General features: G+C 37.1%; 1 protein-coding gene across 1 annotated transcript in view; it reads right to left on the bottom strand.

Moving 5' to 3' along the window:
• Window positions 1-13,277, bottom strand: part of PARPBP (PARP1 binding protein) — a 55,885-nt gene that overhangs the window by 15,420 nt on the left and 27,188 nt on the right. The window contains exons 7-8 of the mRNA XM_050894592.1: window positions 6,824-7,007; window positions 1,333-1,511 (exon numbers count right to left, since the gene is read on the bottom strand). Of these exons, the coding sequence (XP_050750549.1) occupies window positions 1,333-1,511; window positions 6,824-7,007 (363 nt within the window). The remainder of the gene's footprint in view (window positions 1-1,332; window positions 1,512-6,823; window positions 7,008-13,277) is intronic.

Genomic DNA, 13,277 nt, shown 5'->3' with positions numbered 1-13,277 from the left:
ATCCACAGATATTTGAGAGGTGAAAGAAATTTTCCACAGTATGTGGAATATAAGCTGCCTTTTATATTAAAAATCATTACAGGTTTATTTAGAATTCTTAAAAAAAATAGTTTCATAAGTTTTATTAGAATGTGCTTGTTCCTTTGGTTTCATAAAAGAGGTCGAACTATAAATCTAATGGAACCCTTAAATTCTTCGACTCTCAGGATCCTCCATCTTCCAATTTAGGAGCTATCACTGTTTTTCTCTTTCCTTGCTGTTATCCTCACAGCCTTGCACCTGCACACTCCGATAGTGTTGTTATGGTGGGCTCTCATGGGAAACAACTGCCACTGGTATAAGAAACACCCCCTTCTTCCCCACTTTTCCTACCCTTTTCATTGTAGCTCTTCTTTTATGTTAGGGAACCCGAAAACGTGCACGCACAGAGCTTAATAAGCAACTGGCCACACAGCTGCTGCCCTGATGAACAGATGCTCCAATCACCACTAAAGGCACCAAAAGTGGGACCGACCAATAAGGGGTTTGAGCAGGTCCTTATGAAGACAATATAGTTACCCTGGGAAAAGCACTATTGGGGAACAAACCACTGTACTTCAGAGGATGCTTGTCTGGGAACTCTGGCTGCTTTACTTCCCAGCTGCCCACCAGGGAGAGTTTTCTTTTCCCTCTCCTCTCCCTCCTCTTTTGATTTTATTCTTCCTCAAAAGCAACTGTCACCATTAGAGTCAATGTATGCCATCAGCTACAGACCCTACTAATAAATATTCATGCATGTGAATTTGTTTCAACATCCTTTGTGCATTACTGTCCTGATTGGTGGATCATGATATGAAAAATTACTTAACCTTTTCAAACTATCTCCACAAAATAATTGCTATGTAGGAAGAAAACAGGGTATAATCCAAAAATCTCTTGTGTCATAGCTAGACAAAGAAGGCATCTTCAAATTGAATAGTAATCTAATTAGCTACTGAACAGACAGTATTTGAACTTAGGAGTTCAAACTCAACTTAAGAGGTGATTATTTGGAAGGTTTGTTGCAAAGGGTATTCCTTCATGCATTTTGTGCATCCCAGAAATGTACTAGCTCAAAAAGTCCATATTACAAAGCATCTTGAAGATACAGAAAATGCGAATGAGGAGGTAGAATACCTTTGAGAACTTGAGACTGTTCTAAGAATGCTTTCCCTTTACACCTAACCTCACAACAGACTGCACTTTGGTCATTTGCTTTGTGTAAGTAATATCAATGCTTTGTTAGCCACTCAGTATAAGATCTTTAAAAACAAAGAAATCCAACACAAACACAAAAAACCTTCTAGTACTCACCTGAAGAGTGTCAAAACAGAGGCGATTCCAAATAAATTTAAGCTTTCGTCATCATATAATAGTTCTGCTTTGTTCTGGGTAGGAGGATTGACAGCTTCTTCATCCAGAAGAACTAGTAAGACCTTTACAGTATCTCTGCCACAATACACAGTGCCATGATTTATGGAATGCAGTTTTGGCTGAAATTAAATAAAAGGAACATACAACAGGAAAGGTCAACAAGCCAGACCAATAGCTCACCTCCGAAAGCAACCCATATCAGCACAAGGTGTGAGAATCCCCTCCATCGCTTTCGCAGTAAGCATTTATGGGGAACCTGCCCATGGGCAAGTTTCTTCCTCATTCCAAGCAATTAGTAGAGTTTAGATCACTGCCTGCTGGAGGTATACACTGATGAGCAAGTCACACAGATAAATACACAAATCTGTGATAAAACCATGCAGCAGAAATTAACATATTATTTTCTCACAACAAATTTGAGTGCTATGGGGTACCCAAACACCTTCTGGTGAAGTCCAACTCCTCTGACTAACTGAATCTCCTAAAGCAGTTGGTTAAAAGCAAGATTTCCATCAAGATTTGACAACAGAGGTACTTGGCACAATCTCCTGTTGTTTGGAACAGGATGAATTCCTCACGATTTTCCACAAGAATAAAGAATTCCTTAAAGAAAATAATAATCCACATCTGGAAGTGCTCAATGCTACAGTCAGCAGTACAGATGTAGAACTCCATAGCCACTATGGGACTGCAAGAATTGCAAGTTTGTTATATTTTTCTTTAAAAGTACGAGGAGTTCCATAGAGAAATTTAGGGCTTAATACACAGTAGTAGATTTTAAAAACTATAGGCTTTCTTATTTACCAATACACAGAAATGTTGAATAGCCTGACTTTGTTCAGAAGGACAGTTCAAGCAATGAACTACATTTATCTAATCAGTTAACTGCTTTTAAACACAGTCTTGAAAAGATCAAATTCTATTTCTTTCTCTATTTGATTACATCAATTAGTGTATGTAGCTTTCAAGAAACCATAGCAACACATGTCAGTCAGTTACTATAAGTTATAATCAATAGCTAGAAATAGCAATTACAGAAATGGTTGTTACTTGGCTTTACAGAATTGGCCTATTTCAGTACCATTTAATTTCATCAAAATTTATTCTGAACCTCTTCAGTCATTACATCACCACATCATAGATTTTTATAAAGTGTCATGTGTGTCACGGTAAATTTGTCTTAATGAGAAAAGTACAAATTTGGCATCATCTTGAGTGATTATACACAAAGGAAAAAAAAAAATCTTTAGAATATAACATAACTTCCTAACTGCTAAAAGATGACCTTCAGAAATCTCATGTACTACAGCAACAGTGATGGTGTACTAACCATGGACTAAAATCCTATTGTCCAAGGCACAATAAGAACTTTAGGCAAGACAACAATCCATGCCATAAAAATCTTGTTTATTAGTAAGCTTAAAATCATAATTCAAATTATTTTTTTGAGAAAATAGTTGATCAGTCTTTCAAGGGTAGTGACCATTAGCTACTCCAGACTATTCTGGTTAATTCCAGAAACACCAGCCAGATTCCATTTACGGTAGTAATTTTCTCAGGAAGAAATTAATCATAATTCCTATTAGTCACTTGTGCAGGCTTCAACACAAAGTAGTGCTTCCTGCTGCATAAAGTAATAACTTTTCCTGGAGCTCTAGATTCTTATAAAAAAAGGTATTTGCAGGAAAACTGAGCAATAATGGAAGAAAACTGCCACTGCCAGGAGAAAAGCAAACATTTTTCTAACAAAGTAATTCTTTTCAGGTACATTTTATGAGGAAGCAGCCTTCCCAGGAGCTAGTGGAGGCATCATTTTCAGCTCTATAGTTAAGATCACATTTTAAATTTGCACTCAAAGAAATGATTCAATCTCTTACATATGAAAAAACATAACATCCTATCAAAATCAGAACTTATTCTGAATATAGAACAATTTTTCTGAAAAATTACAGCATCAGGGCTGGGGAGTTTCTTTATAAAGTAAAAAATAAAACACAATAAATAAACCAAGCTATATGTGAAACAGCACAGAGCATTAATCTTTGCTGTCCTGAGATCTTAATGGAAAAACACAGATGCTCTAATTTTTTTATATAGCTCAAATTCATTTGGAAAACTTATGGGGTTTTTTGGTTTTGTTTGTTTTGGTTTTTAATTAATAATGGTAACCTACCCCTCTATGTAAAATGTTCTTCCACACCAAGCTCCACCAAAATATGCAATCTGGTATTAGTCCCTTTTCCACCCCTCATCTCTGTGAATCAAATATTTAAAAATTATCATTAAAATATACATTCATCACACAATCTTCACAAACTTCATTTACACCAACAAAAGAATTCCCCACAGCAAAATCGAAATAGCATCATCACAACACCAACAAAGGCAGACAATTTACACACACTCCACCCCTCATCCCTTCACCACAATTACAAAACCAAAAATTTCTCACACTTATTCCATTCTCTAGCAATGTTCAGTTCACATTTTGCCCGTTACCTCTCCCAATTACTGTCCTTATCTCTAATTCCTCAGGCCCCAGATTGAGCACCACAAAGGACTATGGTGGGTTGACTTTGGCTAGCTGCCAGGTGCCCACCAAGCTGTCCTATCACTCCCCTCCTCAGCTGGACAGGGGAAAGAAAATATGATGAAAGGCTCGTGGGGTTGTGATGAGGCCAGGCAGTTCACCTACCAAGTACCATTATGGGCAAAACAGACTTGACTTAATAAAATTAATGTAATTCATTGCCAGTTAATCAGAATAGGACCCCTCCCTTCTTCCCAGACTCAGCTTCACTCCCAACTCTTCTGCCTCCTTCCCCTGAGTGGCACAGGGGAATGGGGAATGAGGGTTGCAATCAGTTCCTAATGCATTTTCTCTGCTGCTCCTTCTTCCTCACATGCTTCCTCTGCTCCTGTGAGGGGTCCCTCCCATGGGGTACAGTCCTTCATGAATTTCTCCAGTGCAGGTCCTTCCCTCAGGCTGTAGTTCTTCAAGAACTGCTCCAGCATGGGTCCTTTCCACAGGGTGCAGTCCTTCAGGAACAGACTGCTCCAGTGTGGGCCCCCCATGAGGTCACAGGTCCTGCCAGAAAAACTGCTTCTGCATGGGCTCCTCTCCATGGGCTACAATTTCTGCCAGGAACCTGCTCCAGTGCGGGCTATCCACAGGGTCACAGCTTCCTTTAGGGCACATCCACCTGCTCCAGCATGGGGTCCTCCACAGGCTGCAGGAGGATATCTGCCCCACCATTAACCTCCATGGGCTGCAGAGGGACAACCTGCCTCACCATGGTCTTCATCATGGGCTGCAGGTGAATCTCTGCTCCGGTGCCTGGAGCACCTCCTCCCCCTCCTTCTTCACTGACCTTGGTGTCTGCAGAATTGTTTCTCTCACATATTCTCACTCCTCTCTTCACCTGCAATTGCTGCTGTGCAGTAACTTTTCTCCTTCTTAAACATGTTATCCCAGAGGTGCTACCACCGTTGCTGATGGGCTCAGCCTTGGCCAGCAGCAGGTCTGTCTTGGAGCTGGCTGGAACTAACTCTGTCCAACACGGGGACAGTTTCTGGTGTCTTTTCACAGAAGCCACCCCTGCAGCCCTCCCTGCTACCAAAACCTTGCCACATAAACCCAATACAGCACTAGATTTGTCAAGCCAAGTGGCACATCAGTCACATCCAGACCACAGTCATCTCTGATGGCCCTCAGTTACATCCATACTGTGGTGAGTATGGATGTACTGTACTAAGTATGGTGAAAAGGATTAGCTTAAAGCCCATCATTCTCTGCTAGGTACTCAAGTTTCCTCACTGAGAAGAACTATAGTAGAATCTGCCCATCCATGAGGAGATGGGATGTTCCAGCAATCAATTAACTTAAACTCAAGAACTGGCAAAAACTTCAACATAGAACCACAGACTCACAGTAATATAATTAAGTTCATAAGCTGCCCTCAGGTGCCCATTTTGAGAAAAATATTAAATTCACACTGCTCTCAATGGGATTAAGTATTTAACCACATTTCCTAACAACATCAGGATACAACCATCTTTGCTATCTTCTGCCTCAACAAGGATACTGGTAAACATTTCTACGGAGTCAGACTATGAAATTGACCTATGGAGAACAATAAGAAACACAAACCATTTTGGAAAAGCAATTTTTTGGTGAATTTCTCTGAAGAATGAAGTTTTATTAAAATAATTTTACCTGGCTTATAATGATCTAAATTTTTTAAAATTTTATCAGTAATACAAGTAGCTAAATAAAGACAGAACAGATAATGGTGATCAATTTTTCAGATGTAGAAGAGAAAGAAATAGGATATGAAAGGTAAACAGGGAAATATAGCGATGAAAGATTCAGGGGAAACAGGAAAATGAGGATGAAATATATACTCCAACTGCTCAGTGGAAACACACATTTAAACCATTTTCACTAGCCACTAGGGTCTGGCTGGTTTTAGCTCTCAGAAAAGAAAAAGAATATTGGAAGTCTGATTAAAATTTGTTAAAAATCTTATGTTACCATGGGGTAATTCCAGTGATTTCACAAAACAAAGCATTCTAACAACGTACACACATTCGAAGTGTATAAGTTTTAAAAAGTTTCCTAGGCAAAAATACATGACATTAGATATTTTATATATATCAACAATGTAAAATAAAATAAAGCTAGCTTACGTTTTCATCACAAAAAAGATCATAATATAAACCTGAGTAGATTTAAAGTACAGAAACCACAAATAGAAAGCCTGTATGCTGCTCTCCACACCTGACTTAAGAACTTTAAATACCCTGATTCCTTCCATGAAACCAAAATCATTAATAGCTTCATTAGTGTCTTGAAACACTAAAAGAGAAAAAAAGACTTACATGTGGATTGTTCGGGGTTTTTATTCCCCTCCCACTCCCCATTTTCACCATGGTTTGGAATTCTTTCATATTTAACCTTACTTTGAATTCCTTACCCTCAGAAATACTCAATGCTGAGCTAATTAAAACCTGTGTATTTTAATCAAAATTACTGATACATGTTCTCAAATCTTAATTCCACATTCATGACTTTTTTTGTTTGGAAATTTGTTATAGCTCTACTGCCTTGAAGTTAGTGGCAAACCTGACAGTTATAAGTATCTACATCTATAACAACTGCATGAACAAATTAAGTTTTGAAGAGCATTTTATTTACAATTTTGAGTTAAGTAGTAAATCAGCTTTTTGAACTCCACACTGTAATCCTCAAGTATAAGTCTTTCAACAAGTTTAAAGCCAGTGTAGAGGAAGTGACACTGTTCTGTACTGTTAGGAAAAGATAATACTCTATAGAAAGTCCTTTAAAAAATAAAAAAGAAACAAAACAGGCAAAAGACATTTGCTTTCTTGTAAAGCTAAATAGCAAAAAGAACAAAAGAAGTCCCATTACCCGTGCTGGACTGACTCCAGTAGTGCTGGCAGTCAAGACTTCATGTTGTGAATCGATAATATTTTTAATCTTCATATCCAAATCTTGTACAACATCCTCTACTGCCTGACAGAAAGGATCCCCATTGCTTCGGCCTTTTATCAAATGCATCTTCACTGTTGACAGAATTCGCCCCCCTGCGATTCTGAAAATAGGCACAGGGTCATCTCCACATTAATCTTGGCAGCACTTTAGTATACCTATTAGTGTTGAACATAGCCAGTCTTCACAGTTAATCAAAACTCTTCAGAGAACAGCTTTGATCTTTTAAATCAAACAGCAGTGTAGAAGTATTGTCCAACGTAATAGTTTGCTAAAGAAAAAAGAGTATAAGGAAAGGTAATGAATTCAGCATTTAGTAATACTCTGAGCTGCAACACAAAACTAATTTCTCCATAAAAGTTCAAAGAAAAGTACTTCCTTTAAACTACAGTTACTGTTTTGCTCATAAGCTGTTAAGTGTAAACAAAATGTTTCACTGGAACATGCATTCCAATTTAACAGCCTATTAGATTTTTTTGAATCTTTTGTGTTTCATGAAAGTGCTTCAAAATATCAATCTGCTTTCAATTTTATTTAAATAGATAGTAATTAGACTAGATGAACATCACTGTTTGCCATAAAGGCGCACACTATCAATCTCTTTTTCATCAACTAGAAAAAATGCCTACAGAAAAGAACTTAGCAGTTTAATTATGAAACGTCCATGCAGTTTGACATCAAAAATATAAATAATTGAATCTGATTGATATAGGGGCTTTATTTCAACTCTTCTTATAGAAGGATAAGAAGGCATTTGTGAGCGCATCTAAACTATGTTTAGACTGTTAATTTCATTTTGTGGTCCCGTACCTTGAACCATCCACATTGCATGTATGATAGACTACTTTTGGGATCACTTTTGAATTAGAACTACCAGGTCTCTCCCCAGTGAAACTCTTGAGTGATTAGCAGTTACAGTTGTACAGGTGATGCTCCAATAGGCAGTATTGAGAGAACTACACCATGTCTTGCTCCCTCAGACTTGCAAAATCCACATATTCTATAAAAATGGAAATATAACAGGCTGCCAGGTAGACTGCATTACCCTGAGTATGTAAAAAAAGAAAAAAAATAATCAATTATTGAAGAATCACAAGAAAACCCAAAATCTTGTGTCCAAAAAAATGGCTACAGGGACTGAGACACTTGTGACAGTGCACCTTAATTTACCCAGACCTGGTGAAGCAGTTACAATTCCAAGAATTCCATTGGCCATTTATAAGTGCATCTTTCCACTCAGGGGTGGAAAGTGCTGCCCTGAACAATGCTGCTCAAAATTGATAAAATAAATTAACTTAAAGCTTATAATGAGAGCGAGCATAGTCCCATCACAAGAATGGAAAAAACCAAGTGTTAGGAGTGAGTTGCTCATTTTGCAAGTGTAACATGTGATAAGTAGGTGCAAAAGCCATATGGAGGTACGAAGGTAGGAATCACTAGTGACAAGGCACTACTATGAACTATGACTATGAACCAGGTTAAGGAAATTAGCTAGGGGATCACAGATCTTCTCAAAGATGATCAAAAACTATACTGAGACAGCAAATGTGTCTTGACTACTTTAATGAAGATTTAGTAAAAGACACAATAAACCCCTTAGTTTAACCCCTTAGAGTTAAAAGTTTAATAATTTTGTCCAGTACCTACACAAAACATTAAGTGAAAGACTGTATGTTTTACCATTGCTTAAGTTTGGGCAAACAAAAAAAAGCATTACAAGAACCACTCAGCTCTCCTACATCATATTACATCTCTTCCCAAAAGCTTTTTGAAGTTGCATGCTGTTTGGAAACTTTATCATCAATTCTCCACTCTTCTCAGAACATGAACCCATCATCCAGACCGACAAGTTGATTATAATCAAGATTCCCCTCACCCCACCAAGCAATCATTTATCTTCTGTTTAACATCACGTATATAAGGACTTCATTATTTCCCTGTGACATTTTGTCTTCAATTTCATTCTCTTTCTGCTTATTTTCCTCAACCTTTTCAGAGTATGGTAGTCAATATTTTATTTTTAGCTCTAATTTATAGGGATTTTTTTTCCCCTCCCCTTTTACTTTTTCACATACATAGTTATTTTCACCTTTGAATACCTGCTGATAACACATGTAAGAATAAAGGAAGAAATAAAATCATAACAAGAGGCACAAAGGACCCATTCTTTAAAAAAACTGATTCCCAGGAAAAATAGGTAGAACTCTGTGTTCCGAAAATACCCTGAAAAATTAGAGATTGAGACAGCACTCAGGAGAAGTATGATAAACGTTTTTCTCTGTTCTTACAAGGCATGTATTTATTGCCAGTGTTGGAGACAAGATCCTGTGCTTGTGGACCCTTCTTTTGAAGTTGTACAATCACATTTAATATCCTTAAAGTAACATAGATTCTCTGCGGTGACAGTAGTGACTCAAAAAATTAAATTAAAAGCAAGCAAAAAAAACCCCCAGCCTTCCAGTCACCATGTTTTTGACAAAAAGTTTCCAATAAAGCCAGATATGCTTGCAATACTAAGTTCAGTTATGAGACTGATTTCCTGTCAGATTTTTTTTTTTTTGAGTTTTATAAAGCCTAAGTATAATGCCAGGCAAAAGCAGCAAAAGCAACAAAAGCAATTCTGTTCATTCTGAACTCCTGCTCTAAGAATTTTTCCTTTGCAGTCAGTCTGCTTCATGATTATTGCAATAATCCATCTTCCCTTTCCAATTAACCTACAGTTTCTTTTTCAAGACTTTAAGAAACACTAGTCACTTTCCTGCAACATCTAATAATTGGGTAGGATGGCCAACCCTAAAAAAGGGTAGCTTGTTAAATCTTGCCTTTAACAGCAGAATTACTGAAGTTTTACTTTTTTTTCCCCTGAGTTAGGTTTATAGTCCAAATCACAGCAGAAATGCAGCATGTTGAGTGTAGCCTAACACCAGTCTATCTATCTAGCTCAGATACCAGTAGTTTTGATTTAACAATACCATGGACTGTACAAAACAACTCCATATTTATTCACACACCCTGAACTCTTGAGCTGCTATTGGCATCTACAGTAGAACTTTTAGGTACATCTATGATGCTGCAAAATCACAGCTCTGCCAAAAACCCAAAGCAATGGCAATGGCTTTATTACTGCAGGTGACATAGCCAAGAGTGAGATGACTAATTTTTCAACTTCCTCCATGCTCCTGCCTACTTACCCTAAAAGGATACCTTGCAAATTGAAAGAGAGGTATATTTTGTACGCATTAAATTCTGAAGATGAATTTTACAATTCTAGTTGGGAGAACCTCCATCAAATGAAACTCTGTGTGTTTACATTCATGTAAAATATAAAATAAGTGGGCAGAGCTAGGTAAGAATAGGAATAGAGTCAGAGGAAAACTAGTTTGTTTATATTGTTTCCTGTCAAAATACATGGAGGGAACTGTGCCAGAGACCTTGCTGTTTTGGCTTATTCTGGCTGAGCAAGACTCCTGTAAATAACTTCAGGTTTTCTAAGTTAAGTTGAAACTGTTTTTTGGCTTTTTTCCAGGTCAAAACCAAATATTTCCACACAATTCTCAGCTTTAACTTTTACAGATTAAAGATTATTCAATTCACATTAGATTTCCAGTCTTGGTTAAACAGAAAAACTTGTGCTTTGCAGAAATTTAAGCACAATGTATGCACTTAGCCAAAAGAAAAGTCACCATGTGAAGTCTCTCTGCACACAGGTCAAGAACCATCCGGATCTTAGAAAGGATAGTTTAAAAAAAAAAAAAAACACAAACCAAAAAAAGAGATGCTGGTGTACCTCTGCTCCAAAAACCACAATTCAGTCTAACCACAAGAGAATGAAAAGTTCAAGGAGAAAAAAAAAAAATCATCCAGTGCAAGTTGTCAAGAGGTAAGAAGAGAGGACTGCTGAAGAAAGTTCTGTCCCAGAGATGCATAAGGAACTGTAGCCAAGTCTCCTGATGCTTCTTGCCAAACTGCTTTATTTCCCTCAGCCCTAAACTGACACTTACCAAAATAATACCCTCAAATGAGAAAAGCATTGTATTAAATGAGTAGTATCTGTTCCATAAATACTGTGCTGAACATAGAACTCCAAGACAAACCAGCAGGTGAACGAATTGACTGAAGTTGTCTTTGAAAGCCAGGTTCAGTTCTTTCTGTCTACAGATATCTTGAGCTTATCTACATCATTATAATTTCCACACATTTTACATACATATACATGTATGTATGCTGTAAGAGAAAGTATAGTATGCATATAGCACTGGGCATCAGTTAATTAAGACAATCATGCCCTCAATTTAAATGCTATGCCCTGTGTGTGACTCAATTACCTTGTAGCTTTTCACTGAGGGGAAAAAAAAAAAAAAAAACCAAAAACCTGTGATAAAAACATTTTCTATGTTTATTTTTTTTGCCTCTACTACCCCATGCCAACTAAGGATATTTGCTATTAGAAGTAAAGTTCATTTAATCTCTTTTTCTCCCCATATTCCTTCTTTTCAAGGAAAGAGTTGCAGTCCCCCATCAGATATACACAGTACTAACTGGAGCAAAGAAAAGGAAAAGTTTATTCATACTTCAACTAGAATTTATATAAACAGGCCAAGACATAAAATGCTGATCTAATGTGTGTGGATTAGTACTGAAAGACTGTGCCATAGCTTATGCCATTTTACAACAGGATATGATATAACAAAATAAGTTATGTTGTGAGGTTTATTAGTCTTGAATATATTTATAAACTGTTGAATCCACCTCATTTGTGCTATTTCACAAATATTTCAAAGCTTACTACAGAAAGCCCTAACTAACCATGTCTAGCAGTTTCAAAAGTATGGTCAAGCCAGTCTCAGTAGGAGAGGCATTCTTTTAATCTCTTTATATATGCCATCTAGAGCATAAATGGAGATAGCTAGGGCTCTGTCCATGTTTATAGAGTCCTTTCTGTGGTAAAAAGAGTATCTTCCTTTTCCCAGAAAAGACAAGTCACTGGATCAAAAAACAACTTAAGAAATAACGATCTTGAAGATGAAACTATAAATTAATTCAACAATAAATACAATAGTTCTATTTAAAGCAATCAGATAAGTTACCTGAGCAACTTCAGATCCACTAGTAGGACTTCACTGTTAGTGAGGTTTAAAAAGATTAACTAAAAGCACAAAGATAAAAGGAAAATGTGGTAAAAATGCAACTTGGGTTTTTTAGGGTTTGTTTGTGGTTTGTTTGGTTTGGGGTTTTTTTGTTTGGTTTTTTTTTTACAAAAAGGAGACCCTATGCCAGATTGCTCTGATATTACTCTTTTATAGGTTTATATTATGTAGAAAATCAGTTGAACTTAAATAACTGTAAAATATCTGGCATTGTACTAGAAAAAAAAAATGTTTATATGAACAGAATAAGGTTGAAAACTGTTATCCCCTTTGCAGTTCCTAACAGCTAGAAGGGCAGCAAAGGTTCATTTTGAATATGGAATTACATGGGCAAAGTTATCTGTCTTCAGATAATTTTTACAGCAGCAAAAGTTAAGAATTTTAGTTCTTCTTAATTCTGAAAGAGGAGCAAGAAACCTAATTGAATTCAAGAAAGAACCTGATACATTAAACAAAGCAATGCCATTTGTCTAAGGCAATAGAGAACTGGAGAGACCTTGTCCCTTTCCAGTCACGGTGTCTCCTACCAAGCTTTCTCTGATGTTTCATTCAGATCATAGGCTGCTGCCACGAAATACTCTAGGATAAAGTGCTTCAGTCTCGCATCCATGGTCTTTTAAATCATATTGAAGGAGGACTTTTATCATATCCATTTAGCAGTAAACATCTGTCAGTTACCACTATGACAGATGTTGTAAAATAGCAATTTTTTTTTTTAAAAGGCTAATAATATGATCTTCTGTTCAGAGTCACATGCAACAATATTTTGTTGTTCAAAAGGTATGAACTGAAAGAAACCTCAACTAGAAAACCCACTGCTATCTTTATCTATGATAGAAATAACCAAACAAAATGCATCAGATAAATTATAACTGCTAAAAAACCCAACCCTTTAGAAACAACCATCTTCCATTGTCCGGCAGAGAAGGTTCAGACACAAAAGCCTGGATCCAACAGTACAGTGGTGATCTTCCACTGAGTGGACTCAGCAAAGTCCAAATGTGACCATCAGCATATCTGTCCAGTATTCCATAGTAAGTCCATAGCAAGTCCATTGCAGAAGAGACCTAGAACTGAGCACCCTTTCCCTTCTTTGATGGCCTGCACTATTCTCCATTTGTTGGAAAGGGTCCAACAAACACTACTATCTTCCATTACACATGCTCAATTTACACTCTTATTTCCTATCCACAAAAGCCAGGACTGCTGGATGGGTGGGTGAGGGC

The sequence above is a fragment of the Gymnogyps californianus genome, chromosome 1 (genome assembly GCF_018139145.2).
Source record: "Gymnogyps californianus isolate 813 chromosome 1, ASM1813914v2, whole genome shotgun sequence".
NCBI classification, from domain to species: Eukaryota; Metazoa; Chordata; class Aves; order Accipitriformes; family Cathartidae; genus Gymnogyps; species Gymnogyps californianus.
This window is presented reverse-complemented; position numbering and strand designations above follow the sequence as displayed.